The sequence below is a fragment of the Centropristis striata genome, chromosome 8, assembly GCF_030273125.1.
Source record: "Centropristis striata isolate RG_2023a ecotype Rhode Island chromosome 8, C.striata_1.0, whole genome shotgun sequence".
NCBI classification, from domain to species: Eukaryota; Metazoa; Chordata; class Actinopteri; order Perciformes; family Serranidae; genus Centropristis; species Centropristis striata.
The window spans coordinates 13928680-13951893 of NC_081524.1; the positions used below are offsets into that span (position 1 = coordinate 13928680).

At 44.4% G+C, this 23214-nt stretch overlaps 1 protein-coding gene across 2 annotated transcripts; it reads right to left on the minus strand.

Annotated features, from left to right (window-relative positions):
- Positions 1-738: 738 nt before the first annotated feature.
- Positions 739-22715, minus strand: nr4a3 (nuclear receptor subfamily 4, group A, member 3). Of its 2 annotated transcripts, XM_059340232.1 has the most exons (8): positions 22573-22715; positions 19395-19565; positions 14519-15351; positions 9440-9569; positions 8565-8728; positions 8254-8453; positions 4731-4909; positions 739-2596 (listed from the first exon to the last, which is right to left on the minus strand). In XM_059340232.1, the coding sequence occupies exons 3-8, from the start codon at positions 15347-15349 to the stop codon at positions 2334-2336; spliced, it is 1767 nt and encodes a 588-aa protein (XP_059196215.1). In that variant the 5' UTR covers positions 15350-15351; positions 19395-19565; positions 22573-22715; the 3' UTR covers positions 739-2333. The 2 variants fall into 2 exon arrangements, with proteins under 2 accessions (XP_059196215.1, XP_059196214.1); XM_059340231.1 differs by lacking the exons at positions 19395-19565; positions 22573-22715 and adding an exon at positions 18367-18504.
- Between the last annotated feature and the right edge of the window lie 499 nt (positions 22716-23214).

Below are 23214 nucleotides of genomic sequence, written 5' to 3' on the forward strand. Positions count from 1 at the left end.
AATAGAGCTGTTCACAATTTCACTACCACAGTCACTATCAATCACCTGTGTGTGTGTGTGTGTGTGTGTGTGTGTGTGTGTGTGTGTGTGTGTGTGTGTGTGTGTGTGTGTGTGTGTGTGTGTGTGTGTTGCGCAGGAGGACGAGTGAGTGATGGCAGTGACAGTATAGACGGCATGTGCTGCGAAATGTCACCGTGGCGATCGATGGTGTTTAACGAGGCTGGAGGCTGATCTGGACCTCATGCTAACATGAAGCTGTCCTCGCTTCCCTCTTCCTCCCCCTTCTCACTCTCCTAATCCCCCTCTACTCTCTGTGAGAGCCCTCGGGTCCCTCGGGAGAGAGGCGAGGCCTTTTACCTGTCAAGAGGCTTTTGTGTCTGAGCAGACAGACACACGTATTCTGAATAAATTCAGCTCAAATTTAGCTTTTGTTTACTTTTTAAAAGCCTTGAAACACTGTGTGTGTTCCAACACCCATACTACCCCACTATCTAGTATCCCAGAAAAAGATTTAGTATGTCCTAATATATAGTATCTCCAATGCAATATGTCAAAAAGTATCAGGATTTCAAAGTTTAAGGTGCCATGTTGTAATGAAGTAGGATGTCCCAATGCATGCAGCAGGATGTACCTCGTGAGGGCACTGTGCACTGTGTACTAAAAGTAAGAAGCATTTTGCATTTTGTGTGATTTCATTTACCAAGACAAATCAAAACACAGGACGCAGTCGGGCAGAATAATCAGAACTAGTTTATGATTTCAAAGTGCTGAACAGAAAATCCAGTGAACCAAAGAGAAAGAAAAAAAATAATCGAACAGGAAACTCAAACCAAAGAGGGACATTGAAAAACAGCAACTTTTTTTCCTTTTTTGTTTCTCTTCTTCAAAAAACAATGCACAACTCGTACCACAATATTTGAAAAAGCTAAAAACACTTCAAAATATTAGTTTTGTATATATATATATTTATATTTATATTTATATCTATATAATTTGCTTTTTTTCATATTTCAAACTGCTGCCGTGAGTGTGAGTGGGTGGTGGAGGCCCGGGGGGAGAGCCCCACAGAGCCGCAGTCTTAGACACAAACACAAGTCGAGCTGTTTCGACAGGCTATGGCAGCTCTTGACAGCTTATAACACACCATGCATATGATCCTGGCTTCTCTAAGCGTACACACAAAGACAGTATGCAACCATGTCCTCCACACTCTCACACGGCCTCCACAATAGAAACAAATAGAAAAAGAGCATGACTGCGGAATGTTTCACCCCTGGATGTACAGCTATCTGTCGAGCACCCTCCTCTCCCCGACTCCCTGCCATCCTCCAGGGGAGCAGGTAGGGTGTGTGTCTGTGCTTCTAGCCCTTCTCAGGGTGTAAGTGCTTCAAAAGCCAATTTCTGTCCATGTTCCTCCATACTCCTACTCGACCTATGATTTCAAAATGCGTTAAAAACAAAAACATACTAGAGCAAGTTCAAGTCTGGGTGACTCAGTCATCAATCGTTAGTGCACAGTTTCTCCTCTGCTGTCTAAAGCCAGGCGGAGACTGTCTCTCTTTCTTTTAGCTACCTACAGTACAGGACAAGTCTTTGTATTAAAATAATTTAGAGTTTGAAATTGAACCGTTCCTTCTCCGCATCTTCCTTTTGTGGTGAGATAGCACTTAAGAAATTGCACTTGGAATCAAGAGCCCAACTCAACAGCCACTTCGATGTGTTTATGAAATATCTGTGTCCTGTTCTGTGATCTTTCTGCACGTCTACGCTGTTTGACTTCTGACATTTCAGTACATTTCCGTATGAAAACGCCCCCCTTCCTTTTTTCAGCAGGAGGAACTACAGCGGGGACATCTTCAACTCTGAAAACATTCAGACACAGGGACACCACCCCTTCCCTCTTTACTTAAAAGAAGTCCTCATACTGGATGAGTCAGGCCAAAACACGGATAAACAGTACTCATAAACCTTCTTTCTCTTTGTTGCTGGATGAGCTGCCACCCAGACGGAGAGAGGACAGTAAAAAGTCATTTTTCTGTCGTTCCATCTCGGCCTTGTCATCCTCCCCCACATGAGTAAAACAGGAGGATCAAATAAAAAGTGGTAAAGCGTTGAGCAATTGTCTTTCATACTGGTGAAAAGTTGGTTGTCCGTTTGAGTGAAAGGCGTTCTTGATTGGTTGTCCTGTAGAGTGAAAAGCGTTTGATTGGCTCTCTGCTCTGCACCGGTCAGAGAGGAGTGAGTCTCTCCCTGGATGCGTGCTCTCGGGGGGGAAAAGGCCTGAACAGGACGTGACGTGGATTTTTTTCTCTTGTGTGGTCAGCCACGGGCCGTCAGTAGGGCAGAGTGTCCAGGAACCTGTCAATCAATGGAGGAGGCGATACCAGGTCCTCAAGCTTCAGGTAGAAGATTCGTTGAAGGCCCTGGGTCCTCTGAGAACGGAGCTCCGCCCTTACACCCAGGATACGACTCAGAGGGGGCGCAGGCTTGGACGAGGAGGAAGAAGGGCCGCAACCCAGGTGGTCTCTGAGACAGCAAATCACTTTATTCTGCAGCTCCTCAACCCGCTTTGTGTCCTTCAGACCTGGGACTTGCTCTGTGGACACACAGATGGACAGGGACGTTAGCAAAATAATACATTAAACAGCAAAAATTACATCTGTGGAAAAAAAACAAATGCACACACACATACATCAGAGCTCATTCAGCTGACAGAGCATTAGCTACATCTTCTTTTATATTGAATTCCACCTCATTAGCCTGTATGGCTAATGTTCTTAACAGGCCTTAACTTGTCTCACTCACTACAGATCAATACACAGTCTAACCTAATAAGCCTGCCGTCCACTGTGTTCACACACACACACACACACACACACACACACACACACACATATATATATATATATATATATATATATATATAATAACATTTGCAAACACACACAGACACACATTGTCCCTGCAATTTAAGACATTGACAGAAACAAAAGTGCTCAACAATTAGCTGATTATTCGGCTCTGTGAGCAGCCAAATGAAATTAGAAACACACACGCGCAAACACACACTGCTGCCCATAGCAACTCCTGTGGCACCCTTACCAGGGTTAATGTGACACTAACTCATTCTGCAGAGAACAGGGTGTCCACCCCCCCCACCCCCCCACCCCACACACACACACACACACACACACACACACACACACACGTATAGGCACACACAAGCCAGTCTGCAGGGAGGCTGTCACTAAGACCAGTCTCACTTTGAGGTATCCATTATCTGAAGCTTATTTATTGTTTGTTTATGTGACTCTTTTGTTTGTTCTGTGTTTGCTGCTGCAGAGTCACTCCAGCACTTCTTTCACCGCTGCTTTTTAGACCTCTCACACACTCTCGCCTCCCTCTCTCTCTCCCTTCTCTTTCTATGTGCGCGAGCTCCCGGGGCGGGATCGATGGCTGCCTTTCTGCACAGGCCACTCTGAAGCGGTCGATCGCCTGGTGGCTCTGGCGGCTCTGTCGTGGCAGTGCGCTGCGTGTTTTGCCGAGGTGGCAGAGCGCCACTGAGAACAGCGCAGACGCCATTCCAGAGCTGTGCTCCACAGTGGGCTGGTCGATCAGGCACAGAGTTAAGTGCTCCCCCAGAGAGTGAGGATGGGGTTGGAGGGCTTAGACAGAGGAAGAGGAGGTGGTGGAGGAAGAGGAGGAGGAGGTGGTGGGGGCAGGGTGAGGTAAGGAAGCTGAGCATAGGGGGGAGGGGTGTTTTACCCATCACACACTTAAATACAGTTTCTGACTCTGACGTGAAGGTGTAAAAACTGAAATGTGAACACTTAATTGCACAGGCGTCCTCTGTCACCTTGGGCTACATTTGTAATTGACTATGTCTAATGCATTTCCAATGTACTTTACTGACCACTAGATTCTGCTGCGTCTCAGATGTACGTTTGCAGAGAAAAAGCTGTGACTCTGCCTCCATTTTTCACACATTCACAGTGATTAGAGGGCCAGGTGTGTGGCAGGTGCAGCAGGTGCTCCCGGGTATCGGGTTCTTGTTTCAGGCAGAGATGTGTGAGAACAAGCATGCACATGCGTGTCTTTGAGCGTATGTGTGACGTTAGTGGATGTATCCACCTGATCACTGTCACATTGAATCAACCTCAAGCAAAGCTCCGGACAAAGGAAAGAAGGTGTGTGTGGATTTGTGAACGTATATTTACGCATAAGCAACTCGTATGATTGGCGGCGGTTGTTTGTGCAGAGTGGAGAGCTGACTTTGAAAAGAGGCTGCTGTTTTTTGTCAATGTCATATATGCCAGTCATTCCCAGAGATGGGGGATTTTATTTGGATCGCCAAATAAATTTGCAGAATTTCTTCCGTAATGCAATACTTAAAAGCATGCATGTGCACCTATAACATCTGCAAGATGAAAGTAAAATTATATCTAATAAAATCTAACTTGGAATACATCTGATGTGGTCAACAAATGTATCATTGACTGTTTGAATTACGACACAATTAAAATATGTACAGATTCACTATTCTCACAATATATAAATAAAGCCTTTTGTAAATTTGGTTGCAATGGTTTGTCTTTTTCAAAAAGTTAGTTTCCATTTTTAAAAAAAGTTTGGGAAACACTGATGAGTACTTCTCGTTTCTTTCTTTTTTTCTCCTGATGTTCTCCTGAGTTCCAGATCTGAAATGCGATTTTGCTTGCTTGTGTTTTTACCTGTGAGCAGTACGAGGGCGGCCAGGCAGGCGAAGGCGGAGGCGTCCAGGTTTAGGCTCTGGAGATGGGTGGAGAAGTCCCGGATGGAGTCTAGCCACTCTCCAAACCCACGAAGGCACTGGAACCTGTGCAGCACCAAGCCGTTGCAGAACACTAGTTTGTCCTCCGACAGCATCGACCTGAGACACAGACGGACAAAAGAGACTCTGGTAAGTTCTCTCTTCCAGTGAGACGCTGCATTTTCCCTCATGTATTGTAAATATGGCTTGTGATACTGGGGCAAGGAAACAATTACAATAAAAACAATGAGAAAACCTGGCAGTGTGCGCACTCACACACAAACGGGACACACATCAAACACAGGCATGCAGCTGATTAAGGTTGTGTTTTCCAAATTATAGCATTTTAAAACATTCCTGTGTTTCCTTCTGGCAGGGTGGGGGTGAGGGTGAGGGGTTAGGGCAGAGGGCTGTGCCTCTGTGTGTTTGTGTGTGTGTGCGTGTATTTGCAAATAGGTAAACTGTTATGGCTTTAATGTGCCTGGGCTGTGGTGTGCAGTGAAAACACAGAGACTTAATGAGGAAATGAAAAGGCTTCTCAGATGTATTTAGCCACCAGTTACTCACGACACACAACATCCCACTCCTCTACCATAGAGCAGAGAGGGAAAGAGGACAAGCAGTGAATGAGGGAGGGCTAAAACAAGTCTTTATTAGTGCCTAAAAGAAGAGCAAGTGTGGCTTTCTTTAGAGAAAGTGTTCAGTTGGAAGCTCTCAAGAAGAGAGGAGAAGGGCTTGGAGTGTGTGCTTTGAAAACGGCTAAAGAGAGAAAGGGGTAAAGCCTCAAATTACACTGTGCACAAACATTGGTTTAGCAGTTAAGAGGAGAGGATGAAATGCCATTTATGTCTAATTATCCTCACTGCAGCTTAAAAAAGCTACTCTACCCACTCTCAGCCGAACACACGCACACAGATGCTCTGGCACATCACCTGCTCCGTCAGTCACAGAGTCAAAATTATCCACTCTTACACAGACAAAAACAAAGACAACCAGAACTAGCCGCCAAGGCCAAAATGGATAGGAGATATGAGAAAGAATAAGATGTAGGGATGAATTCAGGTGGTGGCAGAGGGTGGATGTGGCAGAAGTGGAGAGGCTCATCACCTGTTGCTGAGGACGGAGGCTGAATATATTGTTGGCCTTAAAACCTGCTGTTTTGACTTCTGATGTAGTTTTTATGTTATTTTTTGTCATATTTTCATCCCTGAAGGTTGGATTTTCCGTTAAACCCCCTTAAATGGCTTAAATGTTTTGGTCTATGTTTTTTATTTTTTATTTTAGGGTGGGCTGTCCCATTGTCCCTGTCTTTTTCATATATTTTTGACATAGTTTTGACACATTTCCATCAAATGCAGCATAAAATAATTTGCACATTTGGAATTTCTAAAAGGTTTTGTGTTTGTGAACAATGATTTTTGCATTAAAAGTGATGAACTGACAGATGCGTGCGGCAAGATGGAATAGATTTAATCTTATAATAAAATACCAGACGGACCAGTAAATAGGCTTGTGTGTATTGAACCGTATGCTGTAAGTCTCGCTTATATTACGCAACTCTACTTGAACGGAGGTAATCTACAAAACAGGTCTTTCTGCAGATCTGTTGTATCCTAAAGGCAAAATCTGAACAAATCTGTACAAACTGATAACCTAAAGCAATGACTTGCTTTATTTCTGTAAGTGTTAATGGCTGTGCATGTTTGAGTGTGGACAAGATAAATGTGATTAAATGAGTGAATTAAGTGATTTCCTAAAGACTAAAAATCATGTTGGAGTATCTCCACTTCTTGTGCTGTTTTCCAAGAAAAAAATCCAGCTACTAACTTAACAGTGATAAACTTTAGGACGCAGTATAATATGAAGCCAGTTCACTATAAATGTGTGTGAGCGAAAATGGTCTGCATCGTCATGTTTGGATAAATGCTGCACTGTGCAACTACGAAGACTTTCAAAATACTATTTGACCCAGGTCTGATAGTAGCACATGAGCAAAACTACACAGACAGGCTGGCAGACAAGTCGCCAGGCAGATGCACGCACACACACACAGCTGGATGTCTGCCACACATTCCACTCACTCCTGACTACACTGTCACCACGGTAATCAACCAATAACCACAGAAACTGTTTGGTAACAGGGCGCTTACAGCAATGCCGGCACAGAAGAGCAGAGCAAATTTACTCTCCACACACTGAGTACACACACGTACACACACATGCAACAAGCATACAGATATACGCTTGCATGGGGGTCTGCAAGGCATCTGAGTTCAGCTCAGGGTCAACGCAGGGCTGCATCAACAGTGGGATGGGAGCGTGGACTGCATCCTTGTGCTCTCACGGAAGACGGACAAAGTAAGACAGTGCTGCGTTTGTGTGTGTGTTTTCCTCTGTGCCGTGGGAGTTTGGCTGATGGGAAGATGAGCAGTGTTTGTGAGCATGTGTGTATTCAATAGAGGCCCCTATGAGTGCAGCGTTTAGCGTGAGTCAGAGTCCCAGCCTGATCCCCCCTCCTGCTGGGACTGTGATGCCACCACCCAGTCCTCTACCCACCCTGCACCTGGACCCACACTGGGAGGAGGAGAAAAGTTCTACATCATCAGTGTGCGTGAGTGTGTGTGAGTAAGTGTGCTTGTGTGTGTGACTGTGTTGGTTTTCTGCCCTAGACGACAGCGCAGACAAAGGGATGAGCTTGTAGCCCAACCCCCGTCCTCCCCATAAATTTAACCAGCCACATGCCTTACGAGAGCAGACCGGTAACCCGGGGCAATTGTGAGGCAAAGATGGGCGAGCGCAGTCATAATGGCACCACAGGTATCCACGAGCGAGACACACACGTGCTCACACACACACACACACACACACACACACACACACACACACACACACAACCGGACGCATGATGTAAATTAAGTCGATTCTCTTTTTTTAAAATTTCAGTCAGCTGAATTGAATATGTATTTCCTTCCATAACGGCCCTTTTCAGTTTCTCAGCTGACTAGCTTTTAGATGGAATTGATCCTGTCAATTCACAGTTCACAATGTTAGCACAGTTTTAGCCCGCAGAACACACACAGAGCTCTCTGTGCGTCAGATATCAGACGAGCGGAGCGGAACTCTGTGGGTGTAGCTGCTGTCATAGCTACAGACTCCATTCATAATTTGGTTCATATGGCGATTACTCAGCTCCACTCCTCCTACTCTGGAGATACACCGACACAGCAGCACACAACTCTGCCAGCACAGTTACACTCTACTGTAACAGTAAAGGACTGCCTGTTGTTCTTATGCCAAAGAAAGTAAAGTTTCTGATAAAGTCGTAGGCGTGAAATCTTGAAATTTTGCGGGAAAAGTTCTAGATGTGCACGTATTGGCGGAGATAGGTTTAAAAAGTTAAGTTAAATGTGCTAAAGTTGTCCATGTGATTTTTGTTCCAGAGCAAAACATCTCCCCGTTCTTACCTGTGAGCAAGTCGCAGGACAAACAGCTCCAGGAAGGCAGAGTCTATGAGCAGGTTCTGATCTTCGCGCTGAAGCTCGGAGAACCCGGGGAGCCGGTCAGCCCAGCATCGCGTGGTCTCCATCGAGATGGTGAGCAGCCTGTAGAAGAGCTGGATGTGCTCAGCATCTGAGGAGGAGGAGGGAGGGTCGGCAGCACTGAACTGTGGAAGGAGATAGAGATAAACGACTGAATAAACTCCTAAAAAGGTCTGATTTTTCAGTGAATGCATACATTTCTCTGTTTAAAATGAAATAAGGGGTGTTGGTGGTACCTGGCTGTAGTCGAGGTCGCGGGGTGTGCAGTGGGAATAAGCCCTGAGCAGAGCAGAGAGCAAGCTGAGGGGTGGAGAAGGAGGAGATGCTTCTGTCTGCAGGGGGCTCTTTGGTTTGGAGGGCAGACGGCCTCGGCGCCCCTTTAAGCTATCAGTACGAACCACTGTGAACCAGAGAAGGAGAGCAGAAAACAGACAAGAATGAAGTGGTTGTTCAGTTCAATCTAGTCATATTTACACAGCATGCACAAAGATCTTCTATCCTCCAATAGATAGGCTCGTTATCAGTATTTTATAGCTGTAGAATTATGACTGATTTTAGTGTTTTTCCACAGGAACTCTAACATTCCCACTATCCCTACAGGGAAAGCCAGCAGCCAGCAGATGGCAGTGGAGCCGTTCTCTGGGCTGCACACGTGTTAACGGGATTGTGAGGTGTGTGTGGGTTTGTTTGCATTTATGTGAGCGTATGCATGTGTGTGAAACCGGTGAGAAACCTCAGGGAAATGAGGGCAGTATGAGTGCCACACTACACATCAGCAAAACATCTCTGCTGTGCAACAACAGTCAGCTATATGTGATGTGATGGCACAGATGGAGAGAAAGTGTGAGAATGTTTGAGCAGGATGTGTCTCTTTCAAAGCTTTAAAACGATCCGGATTCAGAGTTTAAAAGGTGACAAGCACTAATTGGTATTTTCTACTTTGTTCCTCCATCAGAGAGAGGACAGGTTGCTGCTCCATGGATGTGTGTGATGCTGCTACAGGCCAGGTCATTACCGGCTTATTAAACCCTGATTGCAGAGAAACTTTATCGTCATGGACTGGAGGTCAGATATGAGTTGCACTGTGTGTGTATCAGGTGTGTTGTCTTACCTTCCTTCACCATGCCCACACTCAGACACTTCTGAAAGCGGCAGTACTGGCAGCGGTTGCGTCTCCTCTTGTCCACAGGACAGTTCTTACTGGCCAGACACACATACTTGGCGTTTTTCTGCACGGTGCGCTGCACGGAGAGAGAAGAAACAGGCATTCCGATAATCAGCCTCCAAACACAATCAGGCACCTAATATTTGATTTGTTTAATTCAATTTCTGTTTTTTTCCCCTCTTTCCCATCAAAGAATGAAAGCAGAAGCTCGCAGGTCAGATTTTAATTACGCGCTGAAAGGCGGCGTTGACATCAGTATAATTAGATAAAATTAATTTTCCAACAAGCCTCGCCTGCAGGAGGGACAATTTTATTAGCGCCGGAGCTGACAATGGGGACCGAGCGCGTGGCGTGCCGAGGCGGGTCCCGGGAGACACGTGGGGGGACAGCGGCCGTAAGAGCTGCGTGATCAGATTGTTTGTGAAGCTCGCGGGTCAGCTCGTGGCACCTCCGGGGCCTCGCGCATCGCGCCTCTCTCAATGGGCCCCGCGGGAGCTGTTTTCTCCTCGGCTGGCTCCGCGATTATTACTGACCTTATTAAAATGAAATCAAGAAACGGGCCACGTGGGGGCCGGGTGCGCTCCCCGAGTGGATGAAAGACAATAATAACAGAAATGGTAGTGAATGATCCCGTGCACGCGCGCACCAATGGGTCAATCCGGTACGTTTAGGACTGCTGGAGCTGCGCATGGGCAGAATTGGAGTTATTTCCACGGCTAGACACTGGCTCTTCATTCATTATATTATAGGATGCAGGAGAATCATATTGTAACGTGTTGGGAGTGTTTCCCAGAATGCTTTGCAGCACTGTGTTACATGTAAATAAGGGTTTGGAAGTGTTAGATTGACATGTTCGATTTGTTACACAGGTTACGTTAATGTCTAGTTATTTATGTTCACTGTTATTTATGGTTGTTTTAGGGATGAGTCAGAGAGCACCACTAGTGAACTGACTGTTACATTTTGTGACTACCAGCCTCTTTAACTTAAATGTGTATGAACAATCTGATAAGTGACTGTATCATCTTAAAGCCTCAGATTTTAAAGCTTTTCTCTCTGCGTCTTCCTTGCTAACCATAACTCGCCACAATATTAAAAGGGAGAAGTTAGGTCAATAATCGGAATATAGAACCACAGACCGTCACTAATAATGCTTGTGTAACTCTTTGACACACACCATGTGAGGCCACCTGGGGATGGTGCCAACCTTTGCAAACTTCTTTGGATTAAAACTCTTGGGCAAGCCTTCGCCTGGGGTGCAAATCTGTTACAACCAAACGATTACATTTGCACAAAAAAAAGCTTACAATTACACTATAATTACTGTGTAATTATAGTAAGTGTTTACATTTACACTCAGTCATGCTGTGATTCCAGTCGTCCACTCGGGCACGACAGCACCAGAACAAACTGTAAATTAAACAAACGGAACACAGGGAAAGTGTCGCAGCTTCTCCTCTTCTTTAACGCCTCTAAAACACATCAAAACAAATAAATCCAATTAGGAGCCCCTCGCGCCACACATGCCCGTGCCCCCGGGAGACCAATAACACACCAATTATTCCATATGCTGCGGCGCGAGTGCGGAACTTGCGCGTAATGGGCGCCAGCGATGGATGAGAGCCGTTGCCATGGCACCGCAGATCGCTCTGAATGTCTCCCTCTCATCCCTTCAATGGTCAGTGACCCGTGCGCGCGGGGATAAGTTAGTTATGGTCATTAATGTGGTTGAGGGAAAATAGCATCCGTTTAGTGAGAGTCCGAACTAAACATAAAGCTGCACGGTGATGCACAAACCCAAACATGCTAAACATTTATTTACACCTTGATAATTCTGCACCAGCACCAAGTTTAAAGACATTTACACAGTCTTTCTTGTAGATTTAATGCACAAGTTTTGTGTGCAGTGATACTTTGAGTTTCGGATTTTTTTTTTAACTAACCTTTTGCAATAAGAGCCTGTGTGCTTTCTTTGCAGCATATTGTGGGTTCAGGTGAAAGTTTTGTAAGCTGAGTTGACCCCAGTGGTTGGTGGAGGGGGTGGGGGGAGGGGTCTTCCCCTCAGTGAGCTCAGGGGCTAATTTATGAGATAACTGATTCCAATGAAAGCCTGAGTTTGAAATGATCAATTAAGTTTCCGATAAATTAAGCTCTCATGAGCTGGCCTCTGTCCTGTCTCTATTCTCTCTGCTGTGTGTGTGTGTGTGTGTGTGTGTGTGTGGAGGGAGGGGGGACTCTTGTGACTTTGCTTTTTAATAAGCAGCGTGGGGCAGGACTGGCGTCTCCGCAGAGACACTACATATCAGAGCTAATACTCTGTAACTAACTAGTCTCTGATAGTCAGATCAAATTATCTCAATATGGTTAGCAAATCTGTAGATCCTCCTTGTGCTCTGTACATTGCGTACCTATTTAGGCCAGCCTATAAGTATGTGAGTGTGTGTGTATGTGACAGCGTGCAGTACACTTTGTTCTACTTTAATTCATCTCATCTGTCTTGTAATTGAGTTAATTCAATTTATGTTAGGGGCAAATTTCACAATAAGAACAATAATTGACAAATTTAATACTTGCACTGTATGCGAAACTGAAATTTTAGGGTGGCAGTAATGTTATGTTTGTGTGGGAGAGGATTTAATTCCAGAGCAAAAACGTTCAGTTAAACATTGACAGTGAGAGTAAAGAATGAGTTCTATACACGTTCACACAGACACACACTTGCTTACAGAAGCTCCCATGCTGTGGGTGTTGTGCGGGCTGGATGGTGGCATGCAGAGGCAGATTCTTGACATGTAACATGTGCTAATAGCTTTGGCTTAAATTAAAAGCCTTTAGGGACTTTGTTCCCCCTTCTCCTCCCTCTGTCTCCCATATCCCCTCCTCTTTGTGGCAATCTCTCTCTGTATGTAAGTAACAGGGTAGGGAAAGAGTTATGTGTGCTGTATTTTGAGCTGATTTTATTGTTACAGGGGAAAAAAACTTGACATAACTTTTATAACCTGAGTCAAAGCGCTAAGCCACTGCACGTGTGTGGGTGTTTATTTGCATTTCCTGTATTAAATTAAACTTGAAGGTATCATGTGTGCATTAAGTGGTAAAGGTGTGTGCATGTTACCAACATGATTTTCAGTCTCCTTTCACCCCTACACTGCCACTTCTTAACCCTTTTTATGACCTGCATGCTGTGCAAGCAGTGGAAAACGAAAATTGTGTTCAATGAGCTGCGCTGACCGTGTGTAAGAGCACAGCTAAAGAAACCCACATGTTCAGACAGGAGGCGCATAAAACAGGTCACTTTTAACGCTATTGTTTCTTGTTTCTAGCATATTTTTGTATTATACAGCTGAGATCTAGATTTGAATTTTAAAAATTCTATTTCTGAAAGGGTTCACTAAACTAATGGAAACCAGTGAATGGACTACATTATTCTGCCAAAAAAATAAACATGGGGAAAAAAGAAGTATTTGTTTAAGAGCTAAAATTAATTCACAGTGAAAATGTGCCTCAAATTGCACTAATGAAATAACAACATTTTGCATCAAGCCTCTATGGCTTTAATGTGTAATAACCATTCAGGGATAATTAAATATAATCAGGAAATATTTTTAGGGGACAATAAAAAGCATCAGGATAATGGAGGTAATGTGCCTGATAATATGAATATGAAAGGTGTGTGAAAGGCATGTTTCAGTATCTGCTGTTGCATCCTGGATACAGACTGAAAAACATGTACATGCTACTGTATGACTCTGTGGTTGCGTGCATATGTTGCGTGTGCATGGCTGGTTGCATCTGCATGTGTGTGTAAAGGAAACATAGCGAGGTCTGACAGGCTGTGTGGCTGCTGAGCGCTGCAGCAAGCAGACAGCCTCCGGCCTGCTGCCACCAGACGCTGCTTTCATTAATTACTAAATAAAAACAAATTGTGAAACTAATTGAAAAGAAGGATAATTCATTTCCACCTACCAGAGGCATTATTCAATTACCTCTGTGTGTGCACCCTCATTCTTGCTGTCTCTTAATTTCACTCTCTTGTCTCATGCAGCCAATAGAATGCTTAACAAGTGTGGCGGAAAATGTTATAATTCAAAACCCCATGCAAAGAAATGACTTCAGAGTGGCTGAGTGTGAGCTTGCTGTTATTTGAATGATATATTGCACTGCATGCATGTGTCAGAGAAGTTTGTTGTTATGTCTTTTTGGTTTTGGACTTTCAAAAGGAAAGACAAAAATGTGTCTGACTAAAAACAGGCTCTTGTTAATGTTAAACTTTGAGTTTGAGCACGTGTGCGGTAACATGGGATGTGAGACAGCGAGTTGAGAAGTGTTAGATTGAATCATTTGACATGCCACATTTCAAAACTGACTCATATCGTCCTCTATATTATGTCAGTGGATTGTGGTAAATTTCATCGCCACTGATTCACTACAAACGCGCAAAAAGGAAACTTTGATTTCAAGGAGGATTCCTTTTCCACTGGACTCTAACCACACTTTATTTCTGAGTGGCTGCATATCAAGCATGTAGCTCAGTTGTTCCCTGTTTGTCTGAGTGAGAGTTTGTGTTGTTGGTTTTTTTTATCATCCTGTGTTCTCACGTAACATAAGCAATCATACAAACCATGCAGGCACACTTGTTGCCCACTTGGTTGCTGGGAGAGACGACCCCTGTGGGCGTGTTGTGCTTTCATGATGACTTTATAGACGAGTTAGACTGTGCAGAGACGGTTGCAGAGTGGGAGCAAGGCAAATGCAAGAAAACTGTTTTAAGTCAAATACGTCATTGGGTTTTGCAGCAACTTCACAGATACTGGATGATATTTTAAGGTGGAATGCTAGTTATGAATGTGAGTGTGTGCATCTGGTTGTGTGTCAAAAGAAAGAAAAATAAGAAATGGAGTTACTCCATAAAGGCCTTGATGCTGTTTTAAGCTTTGATGATGGTTTTAAAGTAAAACCGAAAGCTTGAGACTGCATCAAGACCATAAGGCTTTGATATGACTTGTGAGTTTTGAGGTTTTTTACCTTGAAGAAGCCCTTGCAGCCCTCACAAGTGCGTACACCATAGTGCTGGCAGGCCGCATTGTCTCCACACACCGCACAGGTGCCCTCTCCTTGGGGGCCACGTTGGGGAGGCGATGGCAGGCTGTCTCCGAGTAGCGGGCCGCAGGGCCCGAGGGCCAGGGAGCGGAAGGCGAGGCTGCTGCCCCCGGCCCCGCGGTGCAGCTGGTACATGGACTGCTCCAGGGGTGGACCGTGAGGATGAGAGACCGAGGAAGAGGATGAGGAGGAAGAGGAGGAGGTACGAACAAGTCCTCCACCCAGACTCTCATAACCGCCGACGCTGCTGCCACTGTGGGGCGGCGAGTGCTGATAGAAGTGGGGGAAGCGTGGTGACTTGAGGGAGCCCGTGTCCAGGCCGGAGCCCATAGAGTGTGGGTGGGACGGAGGGGCCAGGGGGTGCTCCTCCCACAGGAAGGAAGTGCCTGGCTGGGGCGGCAGGGACGGGGTGGTGGGGGTGGAAGGTGGAGACTGTTTAAAGTACATAGTGGAGGAGGACATGGCCTCCAGAGGCGGAGCGGTCGGGTAGCTCTCCTCCTCCTTTTTGATGGGCCGGTGTGTCGGCATCTGGTAGAGGCAGGAGGACTTGGGCTCGTAGCTGCCCTCCACAAAGACGTTGAAGCTGGGGAGGGAGGTGGTGGCGGCGGCGGAGATCTCCCCGCCACCCAGATCCAGCTTTGTGTAGTCAGAGGTCATGAGGTCAGAGCCGTAGCTGTCGCCCTGGTAGCCGAAGGACTGGCCAGAGTAGGCTGAGCCTGGAGGGGCGGGCCCGTACTGAGCCTGCACACAGGGCATGTCTGCCAGGGAGACAGAGCACACATGAAGGTTAGAGCTGCGTGGCAAATCAGACCACATGTTTCCCAAAAAAGTTTTCATTCATAAAGCCTTTTTAATATTGTTAGTAGAATTCAGCTGTACGGCAACATCATTAGTCAGAGAGGAAATCACATATTAGTTAACCACCGATTTAAACAGGAAAGCAGGACTTCAAAAAGCAGACAGTACAGCAACAACAACCCTTCAGTTAATCTACGGGCTGAGGGCAGACTCTGCTGGAGGCACATGCACACAAGGGTAGTGCTAAACAGGGTCAACGATTAAACAGTACATGACTAAAAATTTCTGCACAGCTCTATTGGAACAGGCAGTTTTTTCAGCTCTTGAGGTGTCAGAGATTTCACAATGTTGTAAAACTTTTCTGAATGCACCTTTCAAGGAATATGAAAATCTTTCCATTTACTGCCATTTACTCAATTTCCTGCTTCAACACTTCTTGCACTTCACTGAACAAGTATGGAGCACACTCACAACCCTAGACACCGCTGATTCTCCCAGTTAGTTCAGTTAACGTTTCATCAGTGCGCAATTCTGAAGTAAAGCAAAGCAAAGCAATCCACTCTCTGCAGACTGAAATGGTGAAGTATCTGTGACTAGGGTGTGTGTGTGCAGGGTTTGTGTTGCACGTGTGTGTGGGTGGCTGCACTCTGGTTAGTCAGATGGCAAAGCAGATGAGATAACATTAAAAAATAATGGAACCCCATGGTGGTGCTGGATGCTTGCTGCACACACACAAAAACATACAGCCAGACACACACACACACACACACACACACACACACACACACACACACACACACACACACTCTGACAAATCAAACACACACACACACACACACACACAGACAGATATTTTCTCTAACTGCTGCAGACGCCAGTCGGTATGTCTTGAGTTTTTCCCCTTGATTTAATTCTGTCACAGCAGCAGGCCACCTCATCATCATCTGTGTGTGTGTTGTGTGTGTGTGGACTATATGGTCTTGCCTTATCAAAGCTCTTACGTAATACACTCCACCTGCGTTTGCGTGCGTGCCTCTGAGTGTGCACGTGTGTGTGTGTATGTGTGTGCGCGCGCGGGCTAATCAGTCATGAGTGTCAGCGCAGCCAGGGTTTTGTGGTGTTTGCTCGTCGCTCCCGAGCAGGGAACTGTCAACACAGCGCTGCTCCCATTGACGCCCAGCATGCGCGCGCTCTGCCGTAATCGCCCCCGTCCCTCGCGCGTCATGTTTGTCTAGTCAAATACGGGACATATCGGGACCTGTTGTTGTTAAAGCACTCACAAATACCACCATCCAAACGGACGCACTCAGGCTCGCTCCGGGAATTACAGCCTGTTTCCTGTTGTGCTACATTAAAAATCACTTTTTTTAACAAAATAAAAGTCCTGTAATTTCATAGCACATTCCCTATTTACACTAACTAATAACTACTAGGCTAATAATTATAATACATTTAGTTTGCGGTCATATAAGCCTAATAGCCTGCACTACACGCATGTCACTCATGGCGGTTGCAGACTGAGTGACACATTCATTTTAGCCGCTCTAACAATTAAATTATACCTGAGAGGCATCTTACGTTTTGGCTGTTGGGGCTTGAGAAACAAGGGTATGACTCAAAGCGTTACTTAAAGAAAAACAAAACAATATGAGGGACACCCATCTACATAACTTTATTTATATATTTAGGCTATTTATTATTGCTCTTATTTATTAAATATTTCTGTGGGTCACTGATTAAGTGTAGACTGTTTGTTATAAAATAGAAAAAAGGTCAAAAGAGAGCTGACTTCTCAGACTTGATCTGTTAAAATAAACAAAAAAACAACAACACATCTCTTTGTTAATATTAAAGTTGTTAATTTTTTTTACAGATATGTAACAGCCCAACCATTATGTCAGTATGTCTCATAGGGAATATTAAGCTGCCAATTTTTTTTTTAAATTGAGGATATGAGTCAAGCTGTGGGCCTGTGTTGACGTCATCAACATTTTTTTCTTCTTCTTCTTCTACTAGTGACCAGCTCTTCAACCCACGTGGAAAAACACACATGTAACCTCATGGGCGTCATGGGGCCTTTCTGGGCTATACCTAAAGTAGTGTTGCAACTGATAGAGAGCCTCAGAGGAAGAAGAGGAAAAAAATCAGCACGCGGGGGATAGTACAGTGGTGAACTTTGTGGCTCTCTGTGTTGTGTCAGTAGGTCATGCCTCAGATCAGTGTTAGGCTTATTGCCCCTATCATCATTTGCAGTGGTTTAACATTAGCTGTATGCACATATTTACTTTTAAATGCAAAAGGTTTTCAGTTGATATGTCTGAGAAGAAAAAAGAGGGGGAGAAATTTAGTAAAACAAACACTCTACTTGACAGCTGTCAGTTACTTAACACTTTATGGACTGTGTTGTATGTGTGTGTGTCAGGTGAGGAAAGATGCTTTTTGATGAATTGTTGTCCCTACACACACAGGCACACACATATTTTCACCACTAATGATGTTCAAGATGTCAACATGAACCTGTATACACTCATTCTGCCAATAACATGAGCCCTTATCCTAAGAAGAACCTGTAAAACCACTTGTGTCTGCAAACGTCTCATCCTCTTCGGTGCTTTACATTTGGTGGTGTGCCTAACCTTCAGTCAGTAACGCACAAACACACACCCATGCTTGGAAGCGTGCATCCTATAACTAACACACACACACACACACACACACACACACACACACACTCATCAGTACAAATAAAATTGTACCTGGGCAGCGTCTTTATGCCACTGGAGCAAAACTTTAGCAAACCTCAACAACTCCAACACCACCATCAGGTTGCCTTTATTACACTTTCATGCAAGTACTGTGTGTGTGTGTGTGTGTGTGTGTGTGTGTGTGTGTGTGTAAGCAAGAGGACAGACAACCCAAGCAGAGTCAGACACAGGTGGTGCAGCATAGTGAGGCGAAGGGAAACAGTCTCTAACCTCGAGGTGTGCATTTCAACTGGACAAACTGCAGCTGTTCCAATAACTGAGCGCGCTTGTTCATTGTCAGAATGCCATAGATCTAACAAATAAAAACATGAAGTTGCAGACATAAATACAAAAACACAGATTTTTTTTGTCAGTGAATTATGAAATAAATTGCTGGAATTCAGTGGCCTCACACAAGTGATTTTCATACAAGTGCACACACACACACACACAAACACATGAGACACAAATCACACCACCACTCACTATTAAAAAAAAATAAAAAATAAAAAATATATATCCAAACCTTTTATATGATGCTTTTATAATATGTTTAATTTATCAAAGACAGATATTAAATTATATGGAGATTTAATATTAATTCAACAGCTTCAGAATTAAATAATAAATAAAAAAATATAACTGAAACAATACAAAAATATAGCCGTAATTTGGCCTGGTTTAGTCATAAAGGCTTTTGAAGACCTTGTTGAGTCATTAGGAGGATCGATGTCTATGACCTATGTGAGTCGCCCACAGCTTCTGGATTTAGGTGTGCCTGGTCTCAGAAGTCTCTTATTTCTGCCAGTTTGTATAATGATTGAAATGTCAACTCAGTCCGCACTTGCCAGCCGACATACAATTGCTCTCTCTCTCACACAGACACGCGGGCACACGAGCTGCAACTCTCGCGCACAAAGAAAAACATCCCCAGCATAAAACTTTATGATTCTGTATTCAGTTTTCGTAGAAAGAAGCTAAAATATAGCCTATTTTCTGAGTTAAATTCTGGATTAACCCCCATATAGACAATAGACTCATTGAGGGCATTTTCCCCTTACAAAAAAACAAACACCTATCACACCACAATAGGTGCACAAAACACACCTGAGCAGCCACAACAGTCGCACTTACGCATCAGCTGAGAAAAGAGATAAAGTCAAGAAAGAAAGAGACTTTTTCATGTCAAAAAGAAAGAAAGGAAGTTAAAGGACTGGTTAGATAATAATAAATATTAAAAAGAAGGGCTGGGTCTGTACCTGGTGAGAGAGCTTCGCGCTGAATGGTGCTGAGTGTCCGGGATGGAGGGGTAGCGTTTCTGCGGCCGGGATAGGGCTCCTGAAGCGGGGAGGACTCGGCGGGCGTTGCAAATGAAATGTCCGATCGCCGGGGCTCCGAGCTCGGCCGGGCGCGCTCTTCCGAACCTGTGTCTGGAGGAGAGAGGTGTGGGTTACAGCCAGAGCAAGCTGAATTAAAAGGCAGGTAGGCATCTCCACTCAGCGATCGCCATAAGACATCAACATACAAACTCTATCACACTAAGCATTGATCGATGTTTTACTATTTTTTCTCCGATAAGCACTTCCTTTCCAAAACTTAATTTTGCACATTTGTTCTTTGAGGCTGCACTCAGAGACTTTTCTGCCACCGCAAAACATTTGAACCAAGAGAAACGTGTGTACAATTCAAAAAAAATAAGCAACAATTTAATTTTTGCACTAAAAAGACACAATTATTTGCGAAAAATGTAATCTGACTGATAAAGTGAGTAAATTGGATAAAAAGAAGCAGACAGATGAAAGGGCATGCAAACCGCTATGCGCACATCAGAACAAGATACCACTCGCTGAAACGGCATCAATCATTGCAGTTAACCATGTAAATCCATAGTAAGACAAAGTAAAAGGAAGATGTACACATTAAAATGAATTATAAACCAGTTTTGGCAATAACTATGACACTGAATGCATGCTACAAAGAGAATATTAGGAACCACAACTGAGCACTTTTAGCTCATTTCAAGACTTACGCTTACGTGGGCGACAAGTTTCATTCTAACACTAAGCTGTGCTCCGTTATTATTATAATTTTAATTTTGCGCCACAAAAACATTCAACCAGACTGAAAGCTGCACTCAACTTCCACATATACAGACCTACAAAAGTGACAACTTTTATAAATGCAGTCTGAGCCAGTGTCTCCAGGCCATCGCTTTTCTTGCCTCTGATCAGCACCGTATTCGCCTGCTCAGGGTTCATCCAGAGGCAGAGAGAAAATCTAGAAATATGAGAGTCGGACCTGAAACCAAACCAGCGGACTCCTGTGCGCCGTGCGCCTCCAACTCCCTCACTGCAGCAGGGCGCACTATGGCCGCCGGATTTCAAGGCCCAGAGCGCCCCCTTTCTGTCACACACTCTCTTATATACATACGCTCTCTCTCTCTCTGTCAGACACACAGACCCCTCTGGGATTCTGTCAAGTCGAGAGACCACTCGATCACCAGGTATGCATCTCAATACAGCCAACTCTCAGGGCTACAGGCACCTGCAGCCTGCTGTCACCTCTTATTTTTGTGTGAACACATCAAGCTGCCACTTTTCTCCAAACTCTCACACACCAATTCTGAGAGGAAATATTGAGCTTCTATTGACTCATTTGATGGTTCACTGGTTCAGGATATGGCTTTTATACACATAGAGCCTTTAAATATGTGAAAATAAATAAGAAAAGACAAACCAGAGTAAACAAACAAGTCAGGCTGTATAACACGTATTTAACAAGTGTTGATTTGGAACAGTTAGGTCATTATTCAGTGCTGTGTGGAATCATCTGAATACTTGTTAAAAAAACATTACGCTTATAAAGGTATTTGGGTATGGCAACTTCAGCAATAAATGTATTCCTTGGTCCAAGCCAAATTAGGCTCATTCTTTCATACGTTTATGAAGTTGAGAGCTTAACTGTGCGTAAATGTGCGGATGAGAGTAAAAATAAAGTGCCCTATTCACTAAAAAAGGAAATACAAACATATTTTTTTGCAAAGCCTGACATTCAGTTTTTCCTCTGTAAATGAGCAAACTGATCTCTTCTCGCTTTCTTCTCAGGCCGAGCCGGTCGGTGAAGGATCTGGCCCTGCGCGCACCGGTAACCAAGAGAACGACATAAGAGCTGCAAAGCACGCGCCCCGGAGCGCCGGTAGCCCCCGGTAGCCCCTCGCACCAATAACCCCGGACAGCGCGAGGCTTCCAGCAAACAGAGACAGAGAAAAGAGAGGACATAAAGGAGAGAGCAGAGAAATATGTGAGTACTGTAAATCAGCCCTGAGAGGGAGACTGTCAGAAGTCTGTGTGCGCGGTGGCGTGCGTGCGTAAAAAGAAAGAAAAGGTAAAAATACATAAAAAAAAAACAAAAACAAAAAACAGCAAGTTACTCAAGAAGCTGAGTGGTAGTTTCTGATCATACACTGATAGCCTAAAGCCCAACCATAGAACACAGCGTCTGTGTTGCCGTTGGATGTTTCTAGGAAATACTTTACAGAGGGCTTCAGAAATTTGATGTGGCTTTATGCTGAACAGCTAAAAGGCTGTTATCCCTGCGATCAATGGGAGGAGAGGCCGTGTCCTCACAGAGACACAAAGACAGCTGACATTTGGACACCAGTCAGACTATAAGACTGTTTGGAAAACACCTATCACCTTTTTTTGTGTGGAGCTTTAATCCTAAAAATACAGACAAACAAGGGTTAAAATCACAGTGGAACAATATACTATGCTACACTCATGGCCCATTGTATATAAACACAAACACACCCATATTATCCCTCAAGACTACATGTCAATCATTCAATAACCACACAACTCTCCTGAAAATCCAACATGATGAGGCAAAAAAGAAAAACAAACCCCACACATGGCATGAAATCAAAGAGCTTTAACTCCCCTCTCTCTCTCTCTCTCTCTCTCAGCTCCTGGCTGAATGTAGGTTAGACCATTCTCCACTCAGACCATTAGTGCGTCTGACTCCACTATTCATTGTGTGAGTGAGAGGCATCTCATTTCCATGACAACCAGAAAGGATATGATACCTTCCCAGCGCAAATTAAATTCAAATTCAGCTTCATTTTGCTCTTCGGAGACACACACACACACACACACACACACACACACACACACACACACACACACACACGGACAGACAGCATGGGCAGCGTGCTGGAGTTCGGCATATCAACAGGTTATAGACGCACAAAGTTGAAGCGAGCAGCCACATCATGATATTAGATCATGTAAAGATTTAACGAGATAGGCTATCTAAAGGATGTGGATCATATAAAAATGCATACACATAGCTGTTTTGTTTCTGTACGCGTATGGTAATCTAACAAGTCCGCGCTATACGGCAGAATATCAGACACTCATTCATTCACAATTTACTTACTGGTTTGCTGTGGCGGTTCCGTCTTTACATGTGGTAATAACCTCGCATGAAGTATCCTATTTCCATCCAGAATAATCTCCAAGAGTCGAAGTAATGGAGAGAAAAAAATATATATAATAAAAAAAAAACCTCTTAGTAATATTGCAGAGTATCAGGATGCATCGGCGACAAAAAGTTTCTTCTCCTTCTTACTTTTTTCCTAAAGTACACAAAGTAGAAAAAGTGAAAAAGAACATTAAAAATATTAAAAACTCCCGGGTGTAAGGAGTGTGTCTGCGTCCGCTCCCGTGAGTGTGTCAGTGCTGATGGGTGCTTTGCAAAGTGTGGAGTTGTAACGCGGGTTTGTTTATGATCGTCGTCTGAGTGGAGAAAGTCAAATAGTGCATTTATGTGGGCTCTGCCTCCACATAGAGCGGCTGGTATGCGCTACGTCAATGTGACGCCATGGGAGAGGTGACGTCACTCAAAGTAGAGCTCCCTCTCTCTCTCTCTCTCTCTCTCTCTCTCTCTCTCTCCTACAGTACCAGACACATAAGCCCCGCTCTCTGTGCCAGAGACAGAGAGAAAGAGGTGGAGAGAGGATCAGAGAGAGCGAGGGAGAGAGGCGGTTGGTTTGATGGTTGCAGGGCAGGAGGCGGAGGG